The 23,122-nt window shown below is 36.2% G+C and overlaps 1 protein-coding gene across 1 annotated transcript in view; it reads right to left on the bottom strand.

Annotated features, from left to right (window-relative positions):
• Positions 1 to 207: 207 nt before the first annotated feature.
• LOC150094194 (heterogeneous nuclear ribonucleoprotein R-like) overlaps positions 208 to 23,122 on the bottom strand; it is a 398,929-nt gene continuing 376,014 nt past the window's right edge. Inside the window, exon 10 of the mRNA XM_090412071.1 lies at positions 208 to 525. Within this exon, the coding sequence (XP_090268197.1) occupies positions 344 to 525 (182 nt within the window). The 3' untranslated portion in view covers positions 208 to 343. The remainder of the gene's footprint in view (positions 526 to 23,122) is intronic.

Consider the following 23,122-nt stretch of genomic DNA (forward strand, 5'->3'; position numbering starts at 1 on the left):
TTAAGGAGAACACAGCTAGTTTATTCTGGGTCAATCGAGCCACAAGCAGATGCAATAAAGTACTTTGCTACACTAGCACATACACACATGGGATCTGCCTGTTGTGGGAAGATAAATTGGCAGATCTACTTGGGTTTTTCAACCCCACTGTTGACCAAAGGAATCCTGATACCACTGGGAGTTGCTCCCCGAAGGCCACCTCCGGTAGCTGTTATAACTTGAGGAGTCCAGCGGTTGTTGAGGGATTGGCTGGCTACCCCAAGAGCTACCAAAAGCAGCTCTACTGTTCTCAATGCGCCGTTTAGAGTCCCCCTGGTTCTGGTGGCTCCCATCACACTTACGTTTACCGACCAGACTTTCCTGTGGAACGACCCCAAGAGTGGGAATTAGGACTGGACCAGGAATTCCATGGGTTTCCCCACGAGTACCGTGGGCGAGGGCCAGGAGGGGAGGAACCAGGACCTTGCCATGGTGCAGTTGGTGGCCAACGACGTGTCCACGGCGTATACCATGGCCACCATGAACCTGATAACATAAAAATTCTACATTAGACAGTACTTTAATATAAAATAAGTTACTAAATTAAAAAAATGAATTCCCAAAAAAGATTTAAAATAATCTTTCAATTTCAAATAGATATATTTATTTTATAAATAAAATTAAATTCAAGTTTGTGTATAAAATAGTTGTTAATTATTGTAAGTTTCATCTGTAACTTTTCACCATCAATTTATCTAATCTCAATATTTTTAAAGCATTTTGTGTGTGTATATTAGCAGCAAGTGATGGGTGCTATCAAAGCAGACAAGTCAATATGATGTACGAAATTAGACTATATTTGCTGTTTTTCTCTTCCATATCATGATGATTTTGGTACAGTTTTTCTTTTAAAATGTTTGCAAGAAAAAACCATGGCAGTACATGGCAAATTTGGTCTTAAGATCAAACAGCAACTTCAACTTATTCTAGAAAATAGTCTGCACTTAATTTCATTTGAAAGTAAAAGAAACAAACTCATTAATTATGGATCTTTACCTTTTATGACCAAACCATAAGTAACCCTTATTTAAAAGTTATGAATAGTTAGTTTATGGGTGACAATGCAGCATTCTTTGAATATTCATATGCTGATTTGTGCACCATTTCCAAGATTAATATCAATAACAATCTCCACAAATCAATAAAGTAACTGCAGGGAGTCTCATTCAACCAGCAATGTACCTATTATACTGAACCTTAAACTCATTCATACCCTAGCAATCATAGTTTGGAAAATACACTCAACTCTGAATTTTTTTAAATGGAGAGTGTGGAAGGGATTATACATAAATTGGAGGGAAGAACAAAAGGCCCTATCTTCATCAGACCTTTACAGGAATGATCTTTTGTTCTTCCCTCCAATTTATGTATAATCCCTTCCACATTAATCCTGCGAATCACCTCTACTCTTTTCTGCAAACTCACTGAACTTTGTAAGTTATATTTCCTCAACCCATCTCCACAACCAGTTCCAGAATCATGCTATTGCCTTAATCACCAATTTCTGGAGAGAATGTAGCACTCAGTTCCATTATCTTTTTCAAGAGTTTCCCCGATCACAATGAAAACCTGGTTACTGAAACTGCATATAGGTAATGTGTGGGCTGATCAATGCTTTTGTACAGCGGTATTGCCAGTTCCTTATCTCTACAAATCGCTGTGCTCCTTACCATAGCAGCTGTCTATGGTAAGATATTGCACTGTCTATGCAATATCTTCTCTCTGAACCTTTAGACACCTGCATCATCCTCCCCGAAATTGAGAATCTTGGATCTCGATCACCACCTGAAGTACAATTTTGCCAATACTGTCATGCACATAGATACTCCAAACTCCAGGCTTTTTCGAAGAATGGCAATATTGAAAATGTGATCTCGTCATGGGTATTCCAATACTGATTAAATGCATGCTGTTGCAAAGCTACATGATATTAACTACACATTAAGTAGTGATGTTCTATGTCCGGGAACAAAATGCAAATATGGCTTAACTGCTAGTTTTGTACAGACAAATTTCAGTGTTTGCAGTGATGAGATAGGATTTCCAGAAGTTAGTTAGGCTTTTATAGAAATAAAGAGCTTTGTGTTTTCTTTTCACTGTTAACTAAAAGTATTGACATGGGAACCAAGGTACTGGAAAAACCAACTTAGAAGTACTGTTGTTTAGCTTAAATATTTCTTCTATTTTTTATGACATCAATTTTACTACTGTTAACTGCCAAACTGATCAATGCTGCGATATTTAAACAGATTATCTAGATTGTTTTGGGCAGTTTGAATGGTGGAATTAATTAGCATAACATAATCTGCAAAACAGAGACTTCAAACTATTGCTACTCATTTCCTGTGAATCTGAAAACAATCAAGAATAGTAATAAAAAAGGTACCATGCCAAAGAATGTCCCAGCGTAAACAGGAAAGCTCTTGTATTTTTTTTATTTTCAGGAAGACATTTTTTGGAGGAAGGAGAACAACTGAATGAGGGAGTCTGAATTTCTCTGGGGCAGTAATGTAAGAAATGTCTATATAACATATTTTGTTAAAAACATACTTTGTTAATAACATTTGAAGATACGAAGAAACAAATGGAAGATATGACTAGCAAAGGTGTCTGTAGATGCAGTGTCTAATTACACAATCCTAACACATTTTACTCTGCTTCTGGACTAAAAATCTCAGAAAACATTAAGCAACATAACTGATTAGAATATTATTTAGATTGCATGGAAATAAATACGCAGCAATGAAATTAAAAAGTTTAATAGTTTCATTATTTATATCTTTGTCACAGAGACATTATGAGGGATAAAATGCACAATTGAAGTATGCATGCAAACAAACACAAAGAAAGTGAAACTTGTAGAGTCTGAAGTTCTAGGAAGAGTACTGAGCAGGTGTAGTAAAGTGGCTTTCCTCCAGCGTATTTTGTGATGGGCATCCAAAGCATGGTCAGCAAGCCTGAGTAACTGTATTGGTGGAACTGGACTTGCTCACCATGCTTTGGACACCCACCACAAAATATGCTGGAGGAAACCACTTTACTACACTGCAGCAAGTATAAATATAAGAGATTATTCCTGGAATCAGCCCCAGCTCTGAAAAACTTCCCAAATCAACCATGAGACTGTCCCAAATTTGGGAAGCTTGCATTCTAAGAACATCAGCCCAACAGCCAAGACAACCCAATTTATCCCCCTGGGGGGGGGCACTTTTAGGACTCTAGGACTGACTTCAGTTGCTTTCTTCAGCCACACTGTATATATGCACAGGCATTAATATCATTATTTTGTGATCCCTGAAGATGGTAATGTAACATTACCAAAATATAGGAAGTATTAATTAAAGTATTTAATTAATATTCTAGTATACGTTGTCTTTCTCTAAAATCTGACAGTTATGTATTACCAACGTATAAGTTTATCTACAAGAATTAGTAAATAGTCTTTAGCAATCTTAAGTTATTCTCCTTCTGTTACTTCACGGTCTCTTTAAATGCATCATTAAATCATTTTTCTTTCCACCGTTTGTGATTTGAGGGGATCTCTCTTGTACAAGTAATAATATTTTTGATATGATGTATTCTTCTCAAAATTATAGAAGGAGGCAACTACTGTATTTCCTACTTAATCTCTGCATACCATCTTCATGTGTTTATATCCTCACACTTTTTGGATATTATATATCAATTATTTCTTCTATTACTACTAACGCTTCTCCATTTCATAGAGAGCTTCAGCTTGAAATATACTATTATCAGGCAATAATCAACATCCACAAAATTTAAGAACAAAAACAAAACAAACAAACAAAAAAACCCAAACATCCTTTCCAAATTCTTAATAATTTACATTTGCATTAACCATCCATATCCTTGGTTGATGTTTAAACATATGCAATCACAATCTCAAACCAAAAACTAGTAATACAGACAATCGACTTTTGTTACATCTACATTACTAGTTTTTGGTTTGAGATTGCAATTGCATATGGTTAAACATCGACTGAGGATAAGGATGGTAATGCAAAAATTTGAAAAGCAAAAAAATCTCTAAGATTATATGGCCCAACCACCTCACTTCCTACATAACTGAGATCTGAATACTAATTTATTATTCTATCAAGGTCTAACAAATTTTTTCTGTTTCATGTTCTAACTCAAAATCCATTAGCCATGGTTGACAGGGTGAACAGTACTTTCATAAGTACTCAGTTTATACATACTGTATATTGATATGTTATTATCATTATCCCCCCCCCCCCCCCAATGAAATGCTTCTTTAAGTTCTTCAGTCTATTCTGGAGTTGTTATTCTGTTTTTACAACCTACCTATACTTGTGCAGCAGTTCAACCAATCTTTACTTTTAGATTTTAATACTGGATTACTAAAGTCTGGTTAACATTTTCAAGTTCTTCATCCTCTCCCCCTCAAATGGTATATTTGAGTATGCAATCTTGAAGCTGTTTTTTTTTTTTTTTTAAATACATCCTACTCAGTACTACATGGTAATCACTACTTGTCAGTTCCCTCTTAACTCTTGTCCTGTACCAGTCCAAAGACACCTCATCAATAATGTAATCAATGAACATTTCCATGTTTTGTGTTTAGTTTTGAGTGATTGAACATAAGGAACATAGGAATTCCTGTGATGAAAAAGACTAAAACTAAGTGGTATTCTGTTAAATAATAGGATCTGAATACAAAATGATTTTTGCAGACAATAAGGACAATATAGGAGTGAGTAGCTGTAGTATGGACAAGTGACATGATCTTAAATGGCAAGCATTCTCATGTGGTTTACCTTGTGTATTGCTGGAATGTTGATCACATTATGATCTCAGTTTCCCCTTACACCAATACAATCCTAACCACCCAATCATCCTTCACAAAGACTGTGAATGTTAAAAATTTCAAAATGGAAACTGAATGCTGTGACTTTTTGTTTTATGCTCCTGTTGAAGGTTAGAGCATGAAAATATAAATTATTAAGAAAGGCCATTTGACATATAAGGGTTAGAGCTATCGCTAAAAATATTGGCTGAATTTCTACTACAGATGTAGGACTATTATTAACTCCTCGTCTTAATATCTCCCATAATGCAAAGCACATCTCCTTGCGGACATGTATAATGCTATGCATTAAGGGAAGGGTCACTACCCAGACCGGTTTTGACCTTTATTGAGGTCTCGTTAGTGGGAGTCAAACCAGGAGATGTGCTTTGCATTATGGAAGATACTAAGACAAGAAGTGATGAGAGATTGGTCCACCTTTACCACGAGTTGCCTCAAGTCATAAAGATACTTCAGGCACAAACTTTGTTTGCTTACACTTAGATAAAGAATTAAACTAAATTTATTATAGTCTAACCAAGTGGAAAAAACTTCCAATATACAAAACCTACAAATACATTTTCAAACATACTGACTATAAGCTAATGTTCACCACAAACCAAAAATTGGCAACATTTCTAAAACCTATGAAATCTCACACACACAAAGAAATATTAGAACACCACAATGTGGTTTCCAAATTTCCTTGCCAAAAAGATTGTGATGTCACCTACACAGGTTCTGCTATCAGATCTTTAGGGGCAAGAACACTTTCGTGACAGCAACATCCCGATTCTAGAACATTTAAATGAAAAATGCAACAACCAAAAGAAAAACAGAATACAAAGTACAGGGAAAACAGAAATCGACAAAGCCATAACAGATATACAAGAAAATTAAACAATGCTTAGAATATCGGAAATGATAGCCATAAAATGTGACAAAAACTCTCAATTAATATCCACAAGCCCTACATAATCTCTGAGAGTTAGAAGCTCCATAACATAAAAATTAGCTCCGACCAATAGGAAATAACACAGATACACCAAGCAGGCATGACATAGCCTTCACTTTCCCCATGAGCTCCAAATACGACACACTGTTGAAATGGCTCACATCTCGTTACTTCCACCACTGATCTTATCCCATATCGTTTCCCTTCCCCAAAAAATTTATATTTTCAACCCCCCCCTTTCCCCAAAGTATTCTCTGCCCACCCTTAATAATTAAAAAAAAACAGGTTTTTCAAAAAGTTCACATACCCCTTGCCTCACCAATAATTATCCCACCTCTCTACGCCCACTTTTTCCCCCTCCCCCTCCTTCCTTTAACAGCAGATGAATGTATATCGTCACACACCAGGATGCCGCTGAATAAGACGACAGCTAGCAACACTGTACAAAGGTATGTCCAAATTTTTCCTCCTATATATTCTTCATATACCTGTCTATATAAAACATCAGTAATGTCCTAAAATTTGAGTAAAAAAGACAATGACATTATAAAACGGAGCACTTCTAAACAAAAATAGGCCAAAATAATATTACAATATCAATTATTCATTAGCTATTTACAAAAAATAGCTAATGAATAAAGAAATCCAAGTGGGAATGGAGCAAGTGTATTTTAAGGACATATTGCAGCCAAGTTTGTTATACAGAACTAGTCCTTGAACCAGTTCCTTCCTTCTAGCTTTTTGCCCTGGCATTTCTGAGGAAGTTAGTTGACACCCAGATGAAATGCACCCCAAGCTTTTTTCTCATCAATCTGTAGCAGGGTGTTGAACATTTCGTCAATGAAGAGCTCTCAGACTGAGGAGCCACAAAAACTCCTTTTTAATTTTTACTTTGCTGAGTCAAGGGAATTTTTCAGCCAGGTTCTTGAAAGTTGATCCAGCCTGGTCCATGGCTTTTATGAGATGTTTTTTTTTTTTTAAACCACACTGAGTTTGATGTATAGGGATGGTAGCAGAATTTTGTTGAGCATTTCTGCCAGAACTGGATGTTGCACATTCTTTTCCCCAACCTTCAGAGATTTCCTCGCAGGCCAGTCTCTCTCTTCACATAGTGCAAAGTCCTTGCTTGGCTGTCCCATTCACCCAAAAACACAGCAGTACTTCGTATATCCCAGCTGCAAACTCATAAACACAGACATTACCTTGAAGTCACCACAGATTTGCCAGCCATGCTTGCTGTTTTGAAGACAGTCCAACAGCTGTTTTAGGTTGCCATAGGTTTCCTTCATGTAGACAGCATGTCCGACTAGAACAGATGGAAGCTATGCAGCAATATGCAGCAACACTGCCTCAAGACTTAATTTCAATGAGTCTTTGAATAGTCATCATTCATGCAGGTCATGTTTGATTCGAAGGACATTCACCAGGCCATCTACATCTTAGCAGAACAGTCGTCTTCCTTTCAGAAGAAAGGCACAAATTGCTCATGATGAGTGCAAAATGAAACAAAATCACTCGGACATTTTCCTTGAGAACATTCTGTTGTAGAAGTTTTGATCCCAGTAACTCCGTTTCGGCCATGGACAGCTCCAGATCATGAACAAGATCATTCAGTTCTTGTGTGAGAATGTGTGGCGCAGATGATGCACTGTGGCCGACACATGGATTATCATTAGATCAAAGGCTCAGGAGAAGCCGACATTGGTTCACTTCTGTTTTCATCATCCTATAAATCAATGGAAAATTCTTTCAGAGGTTCAGGAATGGGAAGTCCGCTGCATGCGGAGAGCAGATAGTATATTCAATTACACTGTGATACTTCCTGAAACAGGTCGTACCATGCAGAAGTAGAAGTCATTTGCATGATTGCTCAGCTCCATTCAAACCACTGGAACAGCAAATGGCATCGACACTTTACTGCCTTTTCAATTTGGAAGATTTCTAGCACACATACTGCAGCATATGTATGGGGCTGAGACCGATCTTACACCTGAAATAAAACTGATATGCACTTTTTAATAATGGAGCGATGGCCTTTTCTGGCTTACAAACATCGCTACACTCTGTAAATGTAACAAAAGTTATTTGCATATTAACACAAGTACAAGGCATCACTACTGCTGGATTTATGCTGCAGGGATCACTTGCATAGTACTTATGATGCAGGAGTAAATGCGAGTGTAGCCCAGAAAGTCGCACAAACACTTGCTCACCCTACAAGACTTCATTTTATATTAACGATTGCATCATCTTATGACAGCAATGTCGTGACTCAACTGCATTGCATCAACCAATGATGCAACAGCCCTGCATCCTTTGTAGATGGTGAGAAGGAAAAGAGTTTCCAAACAGGTCTGATGAGTGTGTGTGGATTGAATTTGTGAAGAATCCATGCTATTTGTTAGGTTACTTCAAGGTAGGTATTTAAATTCCTTTCACATCAGACTGTAGCCTGGTCAGTGGATGATAATTACACTGGACAACACACAATTTGCCTCTGAAATGAAAATAGCGATTCTTTACTAATTATACTGCGCTGAACATGAAAATGACAATAAAATCTATCATTTGCTCTTGTTTAGGAAAGACTCGGTCCGCATTTGCACTTTTGGAATCCAACAAGTCTGGCCTTGCTTCTCATACTATTGACAATAGACAGAGACATTTAGAACCAGTCAAAGATTATTCATCCCAAACGGTTCAAATTTCATCATCTTTTTTCTTGAAACATGAAATGTTACAAACTCATCCGAACCTTAACTGCTTTAGTCATATGCTGATGTTTTGGAAACAATTACTACTAATTGTTAATATTTTTTTTTCTTATTTCTTCTTCTTCTTATTTATTTATTTATTTTTTTTTTATCTAGGCAACTTTTACAATTGTTTTTTTGAACAATTATATAATAGTGTAATCCTATCACTTTAGTTCAGACCGAGACACAAGCTAGTAGGCACATGCTTCATGACACATTCTTATGATTCATAATTTGAATGTAGTTACTGGTCTGTCTCCCCTGATGATGTCCGTGTTACACTGGATAAAATATATTGGAGTTTTTGAATAAAATTTTATATTTTTTATATGTGTAAGCCATGAAAGTTACTATAAATATATCAATGATTTGCTTTACATCTAAATATGTGAAGTGTAATAGGGTGGTTAAATCTACATTGCCTTAAGGGCGTTTATATATTTAGATGTCAATCAAAATATGGATATGAAATATTAAGAGTTGATATGTTGAGTAATTAAAGAAGAGAGACAATCAAACATAATGCTTCTCACTGTAACCTGACTTTATAAATCAATAGAGATGCTAAATCATTATTATGAAAAACATTTCCTATGCACAATCAAATGCACTGAAGAAAAAAAAGATCAAACTATTGTTGATTGCCTGTGCATTGTTCCTTTATTTCTGAACTGGTAAAAACAATTTTCAGTTCACAAAAGCAACTGCAAGCTTCCATACAAGTGTGATACACCACAGGATCCAGTTCACCTTAGAAAAGAAAACAACAGTCTTCCCTTCCTAGACAATCTGATTATATGCCAGCCTAATGGATCCCAGGCATTTTTATTCCATTTACAGAAAGCCCACCCACCCCCACACACACTGGTAAATACATTCGCCATAAGTCAACCCCCCCCCCATCATATGGGATAATAAAAATCCCATATAACAGGAAAAAAATTAATCAGTTCTGATAGCAGTGTCTTAACTACTGAACATGAACACATTCCCAACACTTTCTTAGAAAATGGTCACAAGTCCCAAAAAACATTAACCATTCCATATATCCAGGGCACATCTGAAAAATTAAAAATCCTGAAGAAATATAATCTTACAGTCACTTAAAAACCACATAAAAAACTGGCATCACTTATCTGCTTCACCAAAGACCAGCAACATTCCCTAGACCAACTAGGTGTCTACCAGGTACCTTGCAGTTACAACTGTCCTATTACAGCCAAACAGTTAGGACAGCAAATATCAAAATTTCTGAACACACGAATATCTGGTTTCACCAATACAGCCACTATGGAGTAGTTCACCATGCTTTGGACATCCACTACAGGATGTGCTGGAAGAAGGCCACAATACTACTTTGGAAAGTTTCTCAGCTGTGAGAAACTTTCCAAACTTCAACAAATCTGGGTGCATGAAAGTGCCTCAAATTTGGGAAGCACTCATCCTCAGATCTTCAGCCCAATGGCCAAGACCACCAAATTTACCTCACTGAGGGGTGCCATTTAGGAATCTAGGTCTAAATTTGGTTGCCATTCTTCAGCCTCATTTATCAAGTGTTAGTGCCTGCATGCATGCATGATTATTCTGTCATCTCTGATGATGGCAAAATATCGTGCAAAATACGTGACAAAATATCGGAAGTATTAATTAAAGTTAGTATAAATTAAAGTCCACGCAGTTAGTCTAGTGGCTGTGTGCTTTGCAACCATATGCCTGGGGAAGGAGTATCCTAGGTTCGATTCCTGCCGGTGACGTGAGGAGCTGAAGGATCTTCCTCAGCCATAGCCAAGTTAGCCAGTATTGGGCATGGACAGTAGGGTTTTTTCCCCAGTTTATCCTGCAAAGCAGGCAAACCGGCCTTGAGAACTCAACACTACAGGACATAGGATACACTGGGGCTTAGGGCTGACCACCTTATCCTGTGAACGGTTTGAGGTCCGATGATCAATAAACCCTCGACACTGCAAGGTAAAAGAGAGAAAAGGAAGACGAGATGAGATGAGTATAAATTAAGAAATTATATACTTGGTTTAATCCATTACCCAAGTGTAAGCAAACAAAGTTTGCGCCTGAAGTATCTTTCAGGAATGGGGCAACTCGTGGCAAAGGGGGTATGACTTCACATTACTTGCCCTTAGTATCCCATAATGCAAAGCACATCTCCTTGAGGACATGTATAATGCTATGCATTATGGGAAGAGTCACTATTCAGACCGGTTTCGACCTTTATTGAGGTCAAAATTCAAGTGTGTTTAATCCATTATACTTGGATAATGGATTAAACCAAGTATATAATTTCTTGGTTTAATCTTGGTATCTTTAATTTATAACATAATATGACCAAGTGAAAAACTTTCAACAACTATCTATCTCTAATCCAGAGTATTTCAATAATAAGGTGTGACACCTTTTGGCAACTCATATAGGAAAATATGACTTCTGCATTACTTCAACCTTCTCACCTCCAGGTCTGGCTCCCATTGATGAGACCTCAATAAAGGTAAAACCAGTCTGGGTAGTGACCCTTCCCGTGATGCATAGCATTATACATGTCCGCAAGGAGATGTGCTTTGCATTACTAAGGCAAGCAGTGGCGGCCCGTGAAGCTTTAAGTGGGGGTGCTGCCTATAGAAAATAATTTTTAAAAAAATTCTTTTTTTCCTAATCAGTAACAAATTTATTAATAAATTGGTTACTAAGTTAAGGGGGGATAGTAAATCCCGTATTATTTTACAGCCGGGTACGAAACTCGGAGATCGAAATCCATTGAAATCTAAGAGTTTCATGCCGAAGAACTATCGGAGAGTCCAAACGTAGGTCATCACTTGGATAGTGCTGTACTACCCAAGTGATGACTTATGCTTGGACTCGCCGATAGTTCTTCGGCATGAAACTCTTAGATTTCAATGGATTTCGATCTCCGAGTTTCGTACCCAGCTATAAAATAATATGGGATTTACTATTCCCCCCCCCTTAACTTCATTTATGTCGACGAAAAAAATAGCCTCTTGGCTCTTTATCATAGTAAATTGGTTACTAATTATGAAAAAATGAATTTTTTTAAAATCATTTTGTATAGGCAGCACCCCCACTTGAAGCTTCACGGGCCACCACTGAAGGCAAGTGATGTAAAGTCATACCACCTTTGCCACGAGTTGTCCCAGTCCTGAAAGATACTTCAGGCGCAAACTTCGTTTGTTCACACTTGAATAATGGATTAAACCAAGTATATAATTTCTTGGTATCTTTAATTTATAATATAATATAATCAAGTGAAAAACTTTCAACTAAAGTTAGTATAATGAATTAATATTCAGTATACGCCATGATTTCCTCAAAAATAATAGGAATGGCCAAAGTATAAGCCTCTCTAACAGAATATGTGCATTAAATAATGGCCTTTAAATTGACACTTGCACAGAGAGTACATATTGTTATTATTAGACCTCCATGGAGTCAAATGACTAATTGCAGGAGGCCAACAACACACACACACACACACGATACCATGATCTGAATGCATACAATGAATGCCTCCATGTCCACCATACTGAGGTAATGCATTCCAACCATCTATTATTCTCCAAGCAAAAAACCTATTCCTCACTCACATCCTCCTCTTATACAGCTTCAAGGGATGGCTTCTTGTTCTCCTCATGTCTCCACCCATTCTATAGAGATAAAATCTGATCCATCTTAATCTGGTAATAACACTTTACCAACTAATATATCTTGATCATGTCTCTCCACCCGCCTTCTATCCACTAGACTCTGCAATTTGCATTCCCTCAATCTGTCTTCATACTCAACATTCCAGAGATCAACAATCACCTTAGTCGATCAACTCTGAACCCATTCCAGTATCTCTTCATGCTTTTGGAAATTAGGTGACCAAATTTGTGCATAGCACAATGTGGTTGATAAAAGTCTTAAACAATGGAATCAAGACTTATTCCTACATGTCAGTGTTCTCCATATTAATGCCATACTGCTCTGTGCTGTCCTCACAATTCTGAAAAATGTCCACAACATTTCAGGTTCTCATTCACCCACAGATCGATACTCTTCCAAGATATCCCTGCCAATCTTATATTCTGCATCACATCTGTGTTTCCTCAATTCTAAAACCTTACATGTTGTTGCATTGAACTGGCAGTCCTATTCATTCAAAGTCAATTCAAGTCCACTTGAATTGACTTTGAATGAATTACAAACAATCAATTCTACTCCTAATATTTCTCCCAACTTTGCATCATCTGCAAACAACTAGTGATTTTCCTCTTCAGGGATATTGGTCAACCATACAAATCTTTCCGACACCAATCAGAAAGCAAATCTCCAATCCAACGCACTAATCTACTTATGAATCATATCTGTTCAGTTTAATTACTAGCTTGTCATGATACGTTTGACAACATTATCTTGGTGCAGACATAAAAGAATGACAAATTAATTTAATGTATTTTTGTTTTTCTTTCTTTCTTATATAGAGAAACATAATGAAAACTTTACTAAAATTTATCTGAAAATCAACCAAAATCAAAGTGTAAATACTGTAAAACTCCATAACTGGATGTTAATATTTCATGTGGTTTTTCAAGAGATGTCCATTTTGTTTCTAATATTAAGATTTAAAAGGGGCTGGTATGAATAAACAAAAGAGAGCTACTAAATCAAACTAAAAATACTTCCTCAGAGAAGTATTTTTAGGTAACTCCAAAGGACATTATCCAAATGCGAGAATAGTATACATTGTATGTATACTATTCTTGGATGATTTCTAATTTTTTAGTTTATGTTGAGTTAATAGCCATTCATAACCATTAAGTTAAAAAAAAAAAAAAAAAAAAAAATTAACTTCTTGAATTCTGACATATTTGTAATATGTTTATGCTAAAGAAATATGGAAGGATGAAGTTGTTCCCAAGAAGAGAAATCTCATCCTGTCCTGTGATACAGGTACTGCCAAAACATAAAAATGGAAAAAGGGAATTCTTGTTTATAAGAAATAAGATGGGGGCCTTACTGGCACTGAAATTTACAAGATTATCAGAAACTCTACTAAAGTTTTGGTGAGCTGTGTAATGGAAGATTTAGCAAATGAGAAAATGCAGATGGAGTACTTCATCACTAAAAACAACTGTGCTGGTGAAAGAACAGAACTGTGGAACATTAATATTCGTTGTAAAGTATGATGTTAAAGATCCACCTGCCATCACATGTAAATGTGTGCCCCAGAGAGAAAGCAAGAAATCCAATCACAAAAGTCGGAGATTGATCGTAAGAAAGAAGATTACTTAATAAGCCCTTTGTGGCAAACTTAATCAAATACCTTAAATATATCAACACTAATCATTCTATATTCCCCAATTTTCATGGCATAAATACAAAGGTAGATGATATTATTATCAGCGATAGAGGTACTATAGTTCGCCAACCGATTAGAGATCCTTCGACACTTCTGCGCATCTCAGAAAAAGGAGAATCCATTCCGATAATAGGGTAATCAATCCGTATTGTGGGATGAGTTGTTTATTATTACCGGTCGGAAAATTAACTTCTCTTTCATGATTATTGTAGTTAACTATGTTGCTTGTATAACAGTTGGAAAATTTAACCTATAAAGCACGTGATTTCGCATGTTGGCGACCAATTCGGACGTCCTTCATTTCTTTCTCCCCTTCAGTACGAATTGACTATTCTTGGAAAGACACGAAGCAGGGACCTACAAACGGTGGGCGAACTATACATGCAGTCAAAAGAAACATTGTGGGAAAACAGATTAATCATTAACACAATACCTATCATACATCTCCTTAAAATTATTCATTGTTGGGGTGCTCACAACCACCCCTGCCAATCCATTCCACTCATTCACCACTCTCCAAGTAAAGAACCTAGACCACATACCCTTAGACAACTTTCAAGTGTGACTCAACCTGTCAAATAAACTTCACAACCCACACACCTTCAATCTATCCTCATAGGAAATATTTCACAGACCTCTCACAAGCTCACTAGTCTAGAAATCCTCTCCAGCACTCCTCAGTCCACCAGAAACACAGATGACATATCTGTGCACAGTAATCAATATGTGGCCGAATCATAGCCCTATAAAAAGGGATAATAACTTCCCTATCTTTACTTGTCCAAATTTTCAACATCCAAGTAATCCTCTGAGATATTTTGCTAACCCTTCCAATATGTCCTCTGAATTTCAAATTTCTATCCACCATCACCCGCAGATCTCTAGCCTCATCAACTTCCTGTAATCTAGTACCATCAATATGATATGAAGTATGTAACTCTTTCATCCCAAAGTGCATTCATTACCTTACATTTTACAGCATTAAATTGACAACCATTGTCCTTTTCCCACATTGCCAATTCATTTAAGTCATCCTACAAGCAAGATATCTATATCATCTTTATCAACAATTGCCCCTGTTCCAGTTTTGCATCATTGGCAAACAACTGAATATCCTTCTCCCCCACAAATCTTTTGCTATATCATTAACGTACAAATTAAATAGTAGTGGTCCTAGTTACGAGTCCTGGAACACTTCACTAGGCACTTGCATTTGCCTTGATTCCAGTCCACCAAACACACCCTCTGATGTCTCTCACCCCCCAACCCATTCCGATTTGCTCCAACTTATGTAATAATTTACCATGTGGTATCCTGTCAAATACCTTTGCAAAGTCCAGCAGTATCACAGTGTAGTCATGTCCTTTATCCAACTCTATTATAAAATGTGAATAAATTACTGAGGCATGATGCCTCTTATAGAGTATCGTATTCCTAACCACTCCCTAAATTTTACTTTTAACCAACTTTTCCAATAATTTAACCATGACTTCAGAGATATAAATTTCAAAGATATAAAGGTCTGTAATTTGCTACTTCTATCTTAGTCACCTTCATGTAATGGAACTAACTTACCCTCTTTCTACTTCCTTAGAACCTTGCCAGAGCTGAAACTTAGATTAAACTTCATCAGAAACATTGCCAGTTCACTTGCACATTCGTTTAGCACACAAGCTGGCACACCATCCAGATCCATGGTTCACATTGATATTTTTCAATATACTGAGCATCTCCAGTTCATCTATCTCAATTGTCATATCAGTTACTGCAAAGTCAACACATGGATGATATACCCTTGCAAAATGATCTTTCCATAATCATTCTTTCTCTTACTTGCTACATAACAAGTAAAAAACTCTTTTGGATTTCCTTTGCCCTGCTTAGTGAATTTTCTCTTAAAATCTAATTCAGCCTTCCTTACCATACTTGTTACCCTTTTTGCTTGTGATTTATATTGCTCATGAGCATACTGATCAATTTTTTTGTTTAATATTCCTTCCACAATGCTTTCTTTTTTGCAGCTCCTGGCTTAATTCCTACTCAGTTTATCTCCCTGTCCCTGACTCTGATACTGCCTCGCTCAAACAATCCTTAACTACTTCCCATGCCATGGCACTGGTCCAAGTTGAAGTCTTTTATAATTGCCAGCTTTGTAGTTCAACATAAACCCTTTCTTGACTGAAAATTCCACATGTTGAACAACCTCCCATGACTTTTCCCACATCCAACACTCTCAAACTCCTTGTACCCTCCATCAAATGTGTTTCAGGTAATTATCTCTTTGTAACTGTATAAATTCCATTTTCCATTTAGCTATGTGTCCTTTCCTCCTTCCAATCTATATCCTCATAGTTGAAGTCTCCCATGATAATTGTTTGGCCTGCACTCATTGTACAATACTAATCTCTTGATGCATGTCATCGACATCTCCTTCTGGTACTCTGGAGCTATGGTAGCAACAACAATATATTTTAACTAATTGGCCTCTATCTCACACCAGACACCTCAAATGAACCATTTCCATCAGTTATACAATCTTCCTTAACAACTATTTTTGTTGGCTAAGTTCTTCAACTATCATTAATAATACCCCTTCTCTTGCTTTATCTTCTCTGAAAATACAATATACATTACATTCTATCTCTGTAACTACATCATTCTTTGACAACCAGGTATCAATGATGCCAATAATTTTTACAGCTAATCATTTATTAGGTGGCAAGGATTCATGTGGCAAAGTTGAATGTTGATTGATTTCTCAAATACTTTAGAAAGACCTTGGGCGAGAGAAACTGGATGGTAATATGATAGAAAAGATTTGGCATTCTTCAAACAAATGACTTGAATATAGTTGGTGTTTTAAGGATGCAGAATAGATAAATACCACCAGAATAGAAAGAAAATAAAAAAGTGACATAGGAGTCAACTTAAGAACACAAACCTTCAGAATAATTGAAGAAATGCCATCCCCAGCAAGGTATCTTTCTGGTATTGGATGTGGACAAAATTTATTTTATCTATTTCTGATAAAAAAATCAAAGGGGTTGGTAGAACTGTTATGTGTTTGGAATGATAGGAGAATGTCTATGCAAGAATTTGAAGAAAGATAAGAACACAGGAGAATGGCTATAGATTCTGTATGTAACAATGAAATAGAACCTTTGAAGTGCAAAAGAGATGGAAGGAAGCTTGGACAAAAGCTATAAGTAATAGCTTTTGCCAAAACACAAGAAAGAATGACTAACATTTGGTCACAATGTAAGTTTCTTAAGTTCAGCTCTTTCAAAATCAGTTCTGGATGTGTTAAAATTTGCTTGCAATCGTTTTTTCAGGTATTATTATTATTATCATCATCATCATACAGACACCTTCATGTAGTCCAAACACACATTACAGGAGACACAAACTATCCACGCAATTTATCATACCTTTCCTTGAACCCATTAACAGAGAAAGTGCTCATAACTAAGTGAAAACTCTAGTCTTCATGCCACCTACTAACCACACTTTTATTCAACTTCCAGGGATAACCTCTTGTTCTGCCTCCCCTCTAGCTAAGTGTTGAATTTCTCCTACATTTATGTACAAATTAAACAGAAGTGGTCCTAGCACTGAACCTTGCAGCACACAGAGCCTTGTTTGCTCATCAATATACAAGTTTTTAGTTGTTGATATCCATCCTGCAGTTACCCTCTTATTCACATAATCAGCATCCTATCCAATCCCCATTTGTTCTAATTTGCATAACAGAGTTCCATATGGTATTCAGTCGCAATGCCTTTGCAACATCCCGTGGAGTCATCATGTAGCCATTTTAATACCATTTGAAAGTTAATATGTAAAAATGATTTGAGTTGTTGATATCCTAGACATGAAAATAATTCAATCAAAGTACGCTACCATCTCTTAACCAACTCAGATATAACTCCATCATAAAAAAAAGTTAGTAAATTACTAAGGCATGACTGATCCTTCACAGTCATGTTGCCCCTCATAGAGTATTATATTTTTATCCCTTGAATCTCTTTTTGACCAATATTTTTACCACCATGCTTGAGATATTGATTGGGCTATAATTTGCTATTGCAGTCTTAAAACTTCCTTTATGCAAGGGAATTATTTTGCCCCCTTTCCACTCCCGTGGAACTCTACTAGACATGAGACTTAAATTGAAGATCCTAGTTAGAGACATTACCAGTTCCCTTGCACATTCCACAAGTGCTAGCTGATATCCCATCCAATCTCATATTAAGATTCTGTAACATGCCAAGAACCCCCATTCAGCTACTTCTGTTCCCACGTCTCTACCTCGGACATTATTACTGTCTGAGGTAAAGCTCCTTGATTCCATATGCCTCTACTTTAGCACTCCTTAGAGGAGGGTGAGCAAGGGGTGGAGAGATACATACAAGTTTTATTTATTATTATTATTGTCAGCAACTTTCCACTAGTAGACACGACTATCTACAGTGACAACAGCCTGAACTCCCGAAATACCCAAATTCATATTAATATTTGTACTGCATATGCAGAAAAGTTATACAGGACAAATGGAGAAGTCAAGTGAAGATGTGAATAAAAAAACTTAGAAAAATCAGGTCCAGTTTATCATACTCCGAAAATTCTGAAATTATTCAGAAATATTTTTGCTCAGACTATAGCTGCTACTAAGGGTCAGACATTTTTCAGAAACTTTTGGAAGGAATAGTATGTCTTGTATTGTACAAAGAATGTAGATGCAGCATGAAGCAATAGTGGTGTGTGCATGATGTTTAGAAGAAGCTGCTGAAAACATCTGTTCATATATTCATAGGATTTAACAAAGACAAAATCTTACAAGAGACTGGTGACAGGACAATGCTGCTAGCTCAAGAGATGGAGGTTGATAATGAAGATACAAAGGGGCTGGTGGAAGTGTGAAAGAAGAGCTCCCAGAAGACACTATAGAGCTAAAAGCATTGCAGGAGGGAAAAACAGAAGAACAAGATGCAGAGTGCCCAGAAAAGTTTACGATAAAAATTTGGCGGAAGCATTTGTCTCTGTTAATAAGGCAATTTGGTGGTTTGAAAATGCACCCCAACATGGAGTGATAGATTCAGCAAAGTAGACAGAACATTCTCCAAATTCAATTATTGAAGTTAATGAATGTTGATGACTTAGTCTCTCCTGCCTCCACTGATGCATTGTCCAATTAATAAAGCAACAGCTTCGAGGAATTAATCTTACCCTGAGTGTTTCCACCTATATATTTTACTGGTAATTTTGAAGAAGTTGTCATAATTCATTAAGATGCAGTACTGTATACAGTCATTTCATGTAATAATTTATACACTGTATAATTTAACTATAAACAAATGATAAAATTAGTTAAAATATAATGAAAAGAGATCTACACATTTTAGCATTCAGGCATGTTAATACTTATCATATCACATCCCTCCCATAGAGATTTCTGATAGGAAGGAAAGGAATGGAACCTTCTTGTTGTAAGTCATGGACTGATGTACTATTTAAACTAACCAAAACAGAAGACGTAGTGGAGGGTTGGCATCTAAACCTATGGCCTACTAACAGTTTTAATTGGACTCCTGAAAGACTAGTTTAAGCACATTTATTCACATGAGGCTAAACCATTAAAGAAAAATGAGATGATGGCATAGTTGGCTAAGTGAATATCTGCTCAAATCTTACTGTTTATATGGATATTTGTGAATGTCTTTAGGTAGTAGTGAATTTCATTGGAAGATTCATGTTTCTGGTTTGATCAATCGACTGGCTTTTTTAAAACGGTGTAGGGACAGCAATATCATTCCGAATTGCATCAAACTCGAGAAAAAATTCACCTCATTAAAGGCAAAATGAATATACCACCGCATGGAGAAAGCGCTACTCAGAGAGCAGATTCAGGCCACTAGAAAGAACTTAGCTGTTACTCAAAATCAGCTACAAAATGTAAAATCGGAACTTTCAAGCTACTTAAACAGAGATTACGGACAACACAGCGAACCATATCTTTCAAACAAAGAAAGAAAACCTAATTTCCAAATTTCATAGACTAAAAGATGGACAAAACCAATGGCCATATTCAAATTTCTCCATGATGAACGATAACAACCAACCAGAAGCAAGAAACAACAGGAGTCACCAATCGCCTGCAGGTAACGGTAACGTAGTGAACCTATCCAACCACGCTTTAAACAAAGATGAACTCCCGGTACTTAACAAAGGTCTAAATTTTGCCGTAGCACCCAGATCGATAAACAAACTGGAATTTATTTGTAATATTGAAAAAGGCTTAAGATTCATCCCAAAAAACATAGCAGACAAAATACGTTTAGAAACCGCCAACATTTTAAATCATAACAAAACACGAATTAACAGCGGTAAAATCATTAAAATCAAATCCGAACATCATAACTAGAGCTGATAAAGGAAGTGTCACCATTATTTTAAACCGAAAACCACTTATTTAGAAAAAATGAATCTGCTAGTCTTGGACAATAATATATCCCAACTCGTTAACTACAACCCAACCAATAGAATAAAAAAGAAAATAGAGAAACTACTCAAGCCAATTACCACATAGCCTGAAGATACGGTCCAAAAACTATTTCCGCACTATGCTCGTTCCCCAAGAATTTACAGGCTACCGAAAATACACAAAGAAAACACACCACTTCGGCCGATAGTCAAAAGGATAGATAGCCCTAATTATCACTTAGCCAAGAAATTAGCAGCAACACTCAAGGAGTTGATAGGCCATTCCCCCTCCTATATCAGAAACACATAACACTTCATAAACATTATCAAAGACATAAGAAAAAGATGTTTTATTAGTCAGTTTTGATGTCTCTGTCCTCTTTACGAATGTTCCAATCAATAACACAATCCTTGTTTTTAGAGAACAAATTCCCTCCAGATATCACAGCGCTCTTTGCACATGTATTATGTTATGGTTATTTTGTATGGCAAAATGCTTTCTACCTACAAAAAGAAGGCATAGCCATGGGCTCGCCATTATCCCCCCTACTGCTAACTTTTATATGGAACATTTTGAGCAACATGCTTTAGATTCCTCTCCTTTAAAACCAAAGTCTGGCTTAGATACGTTGACAATGTTTTCGCGATTTGGTCCCAGGCAGCCAGACACTAGACATATTCCTTAGCCACCTAAACAAACAACACAAATGCATACAGTTCACAACTAAGATTAAAAAACAGAGCACATTTTTGTTTCTAGATACACTTGTCACACGTCTTCCTTCTGGCAATCTTTCCTTCACTGTTTATTGGAAACCAACACACACATTGGCCAATATATACACATAAACTCCTACCATCACACAACACAAAAACTAGGTGTCATCAATACTCTAAAAAACAGGGCTCTGAAGATCTGCTCCAGTGAACGTGCACTGAAAGACGAATTTAAAATTATCAGCAATACTTTTCAAAAAATGGGTACAGCCAAAACACTATTAACAAAATCCTCTACAAGACCTCAATTAAAAAGAAAGACAAACCAGACTACAATAAAACTACAACCATTCCTTACATTAAAGGGACATCAGATAAAACATACAGAGTACTACAAAAATACAACCTCAAAGCCACCATTAAACCTCCTGCAAAATTAAAAAAGCTTACTCAACTCATCCAAAGACCCACTCCCTCTACTAGCCCACCCTGGAGTATACCATGTTTATTGCACCTGTAACATACCATATATAGGGAAACAGGACGCACAATTCCTATCAAACAAAAAGAACATAAACGACACATTAAATATAATAATTATGGTAACGCTGGCCTTTCTGATCATGCCCTGAACACCTCACATAGAACTGACTGGAAAAGCACTAATTGTTTACATCACACCAAAACATGGTATGAATGCAAATTTAAGGAAGCCTGTGAGATTATTATCAACCACCCCAATCTGAACAATAATGATGGTCTAAAAATCCCAAACATATGGAAGGCACATATTCGACCCACGGAACCTTCTTCTCTAAGAGTAACTATAAACAGAATTGTAGTTAATCCAGAATCCTAAATCAAAAATAACAATTGTAATGCTAAAAATAGGACATCATTGTTACTGAAAGAAAACTATCTAAAGAATGTTTATTCATGTTATCAAAAATAGAATTTAGCTTGCTGTAGTTTCTAAATAATTTTATTTATTTTTCCACTAGAGGTCATGCCAGTAGAATAACCTATGCTGAAATCATTGTTTCTCTAGCTTACTGTATGTAATGTAACTCAGCTTGTCCTGTATATTTGTATATGCTCCAGATGATGATCTTAATATGAAGATCAAAACATCGGGAAATTAAGAGTTATTTATAACATGGTTGTAAGTTGATAATTTCTAATATCAACACTAAAAGAAAGGAAAGTGAGGTCGTCACCCTGCTTACTGCAGACCTGAAGTGATTTGGAAAAAATTTCCATGTTTGGTCTATAGAGTAGGGTTTCTGGATTATCAAACCTTCAGCCCGCCCATGGTACTAATACCGTAGGCTATATATAGTGTGCAAGTATATGTATTTTTTAAATACCATATAGAGAATTATGTTATTTCTATTTTGGCTCTAGTTTCTACAGTATATTTATGATTAAGATATCAGACATCGTCTTTAGTAATTATGACAAATTGCTGAATCCTAGTTAAAAAATAAAAAAAGCTATTAAAAAAACTCAAAACATAACGATATGCATATTTTATGCAACACAATAAATAGTAAATGTAATAAACACAGTGTTAAATTTTATACTAGAATAAAGTTTTACAAGAAATGGTAAAATATTTCATTTTTCACATTTCTCCAAATCTCTCCATGATGAGCTCTTTCATTTCAGTTTTGGACACAATGCAATCACTTTCTATATGAAGTCTGGCCAATGTAAATGAAACTTACATAAAAAATGAACCAAGCATTAATGAAAAAAACAATGATATTTTCTAACAAGTTTCTCATTACATTCTCTGAGTGCAATGGAAAACAAGCTGACCAACTGAGCAAGACCATTATCAGAAAAACAACATGTTACAGAATTTATTATTCAGCAGTACAGAAGCCAGATAGTTGAGAGTATAATATCAAAGATAAAAGAGAGAAAAAAACAGTGAGCTTAGGTACCTAAGCTCACTGTTTTTCTATAATTATCAC

Source organism: Typopeltis vanoorti, chromosome 22, assembly GCF_054136105.1.
Source record: "Typopeltis vanoorti isolate ZY-2024b chromosome 22, IOZ_Tvanoo_1.0, whole genome shotgun sequence".
In the NCBI taxonomy this organism is placed as follows: Eukaryota; Metazoa; Arthropoda; class Arachnida; order Uropygi; family Thelyphonidae; genus Typopeltis; species Typopeltis vanoorti.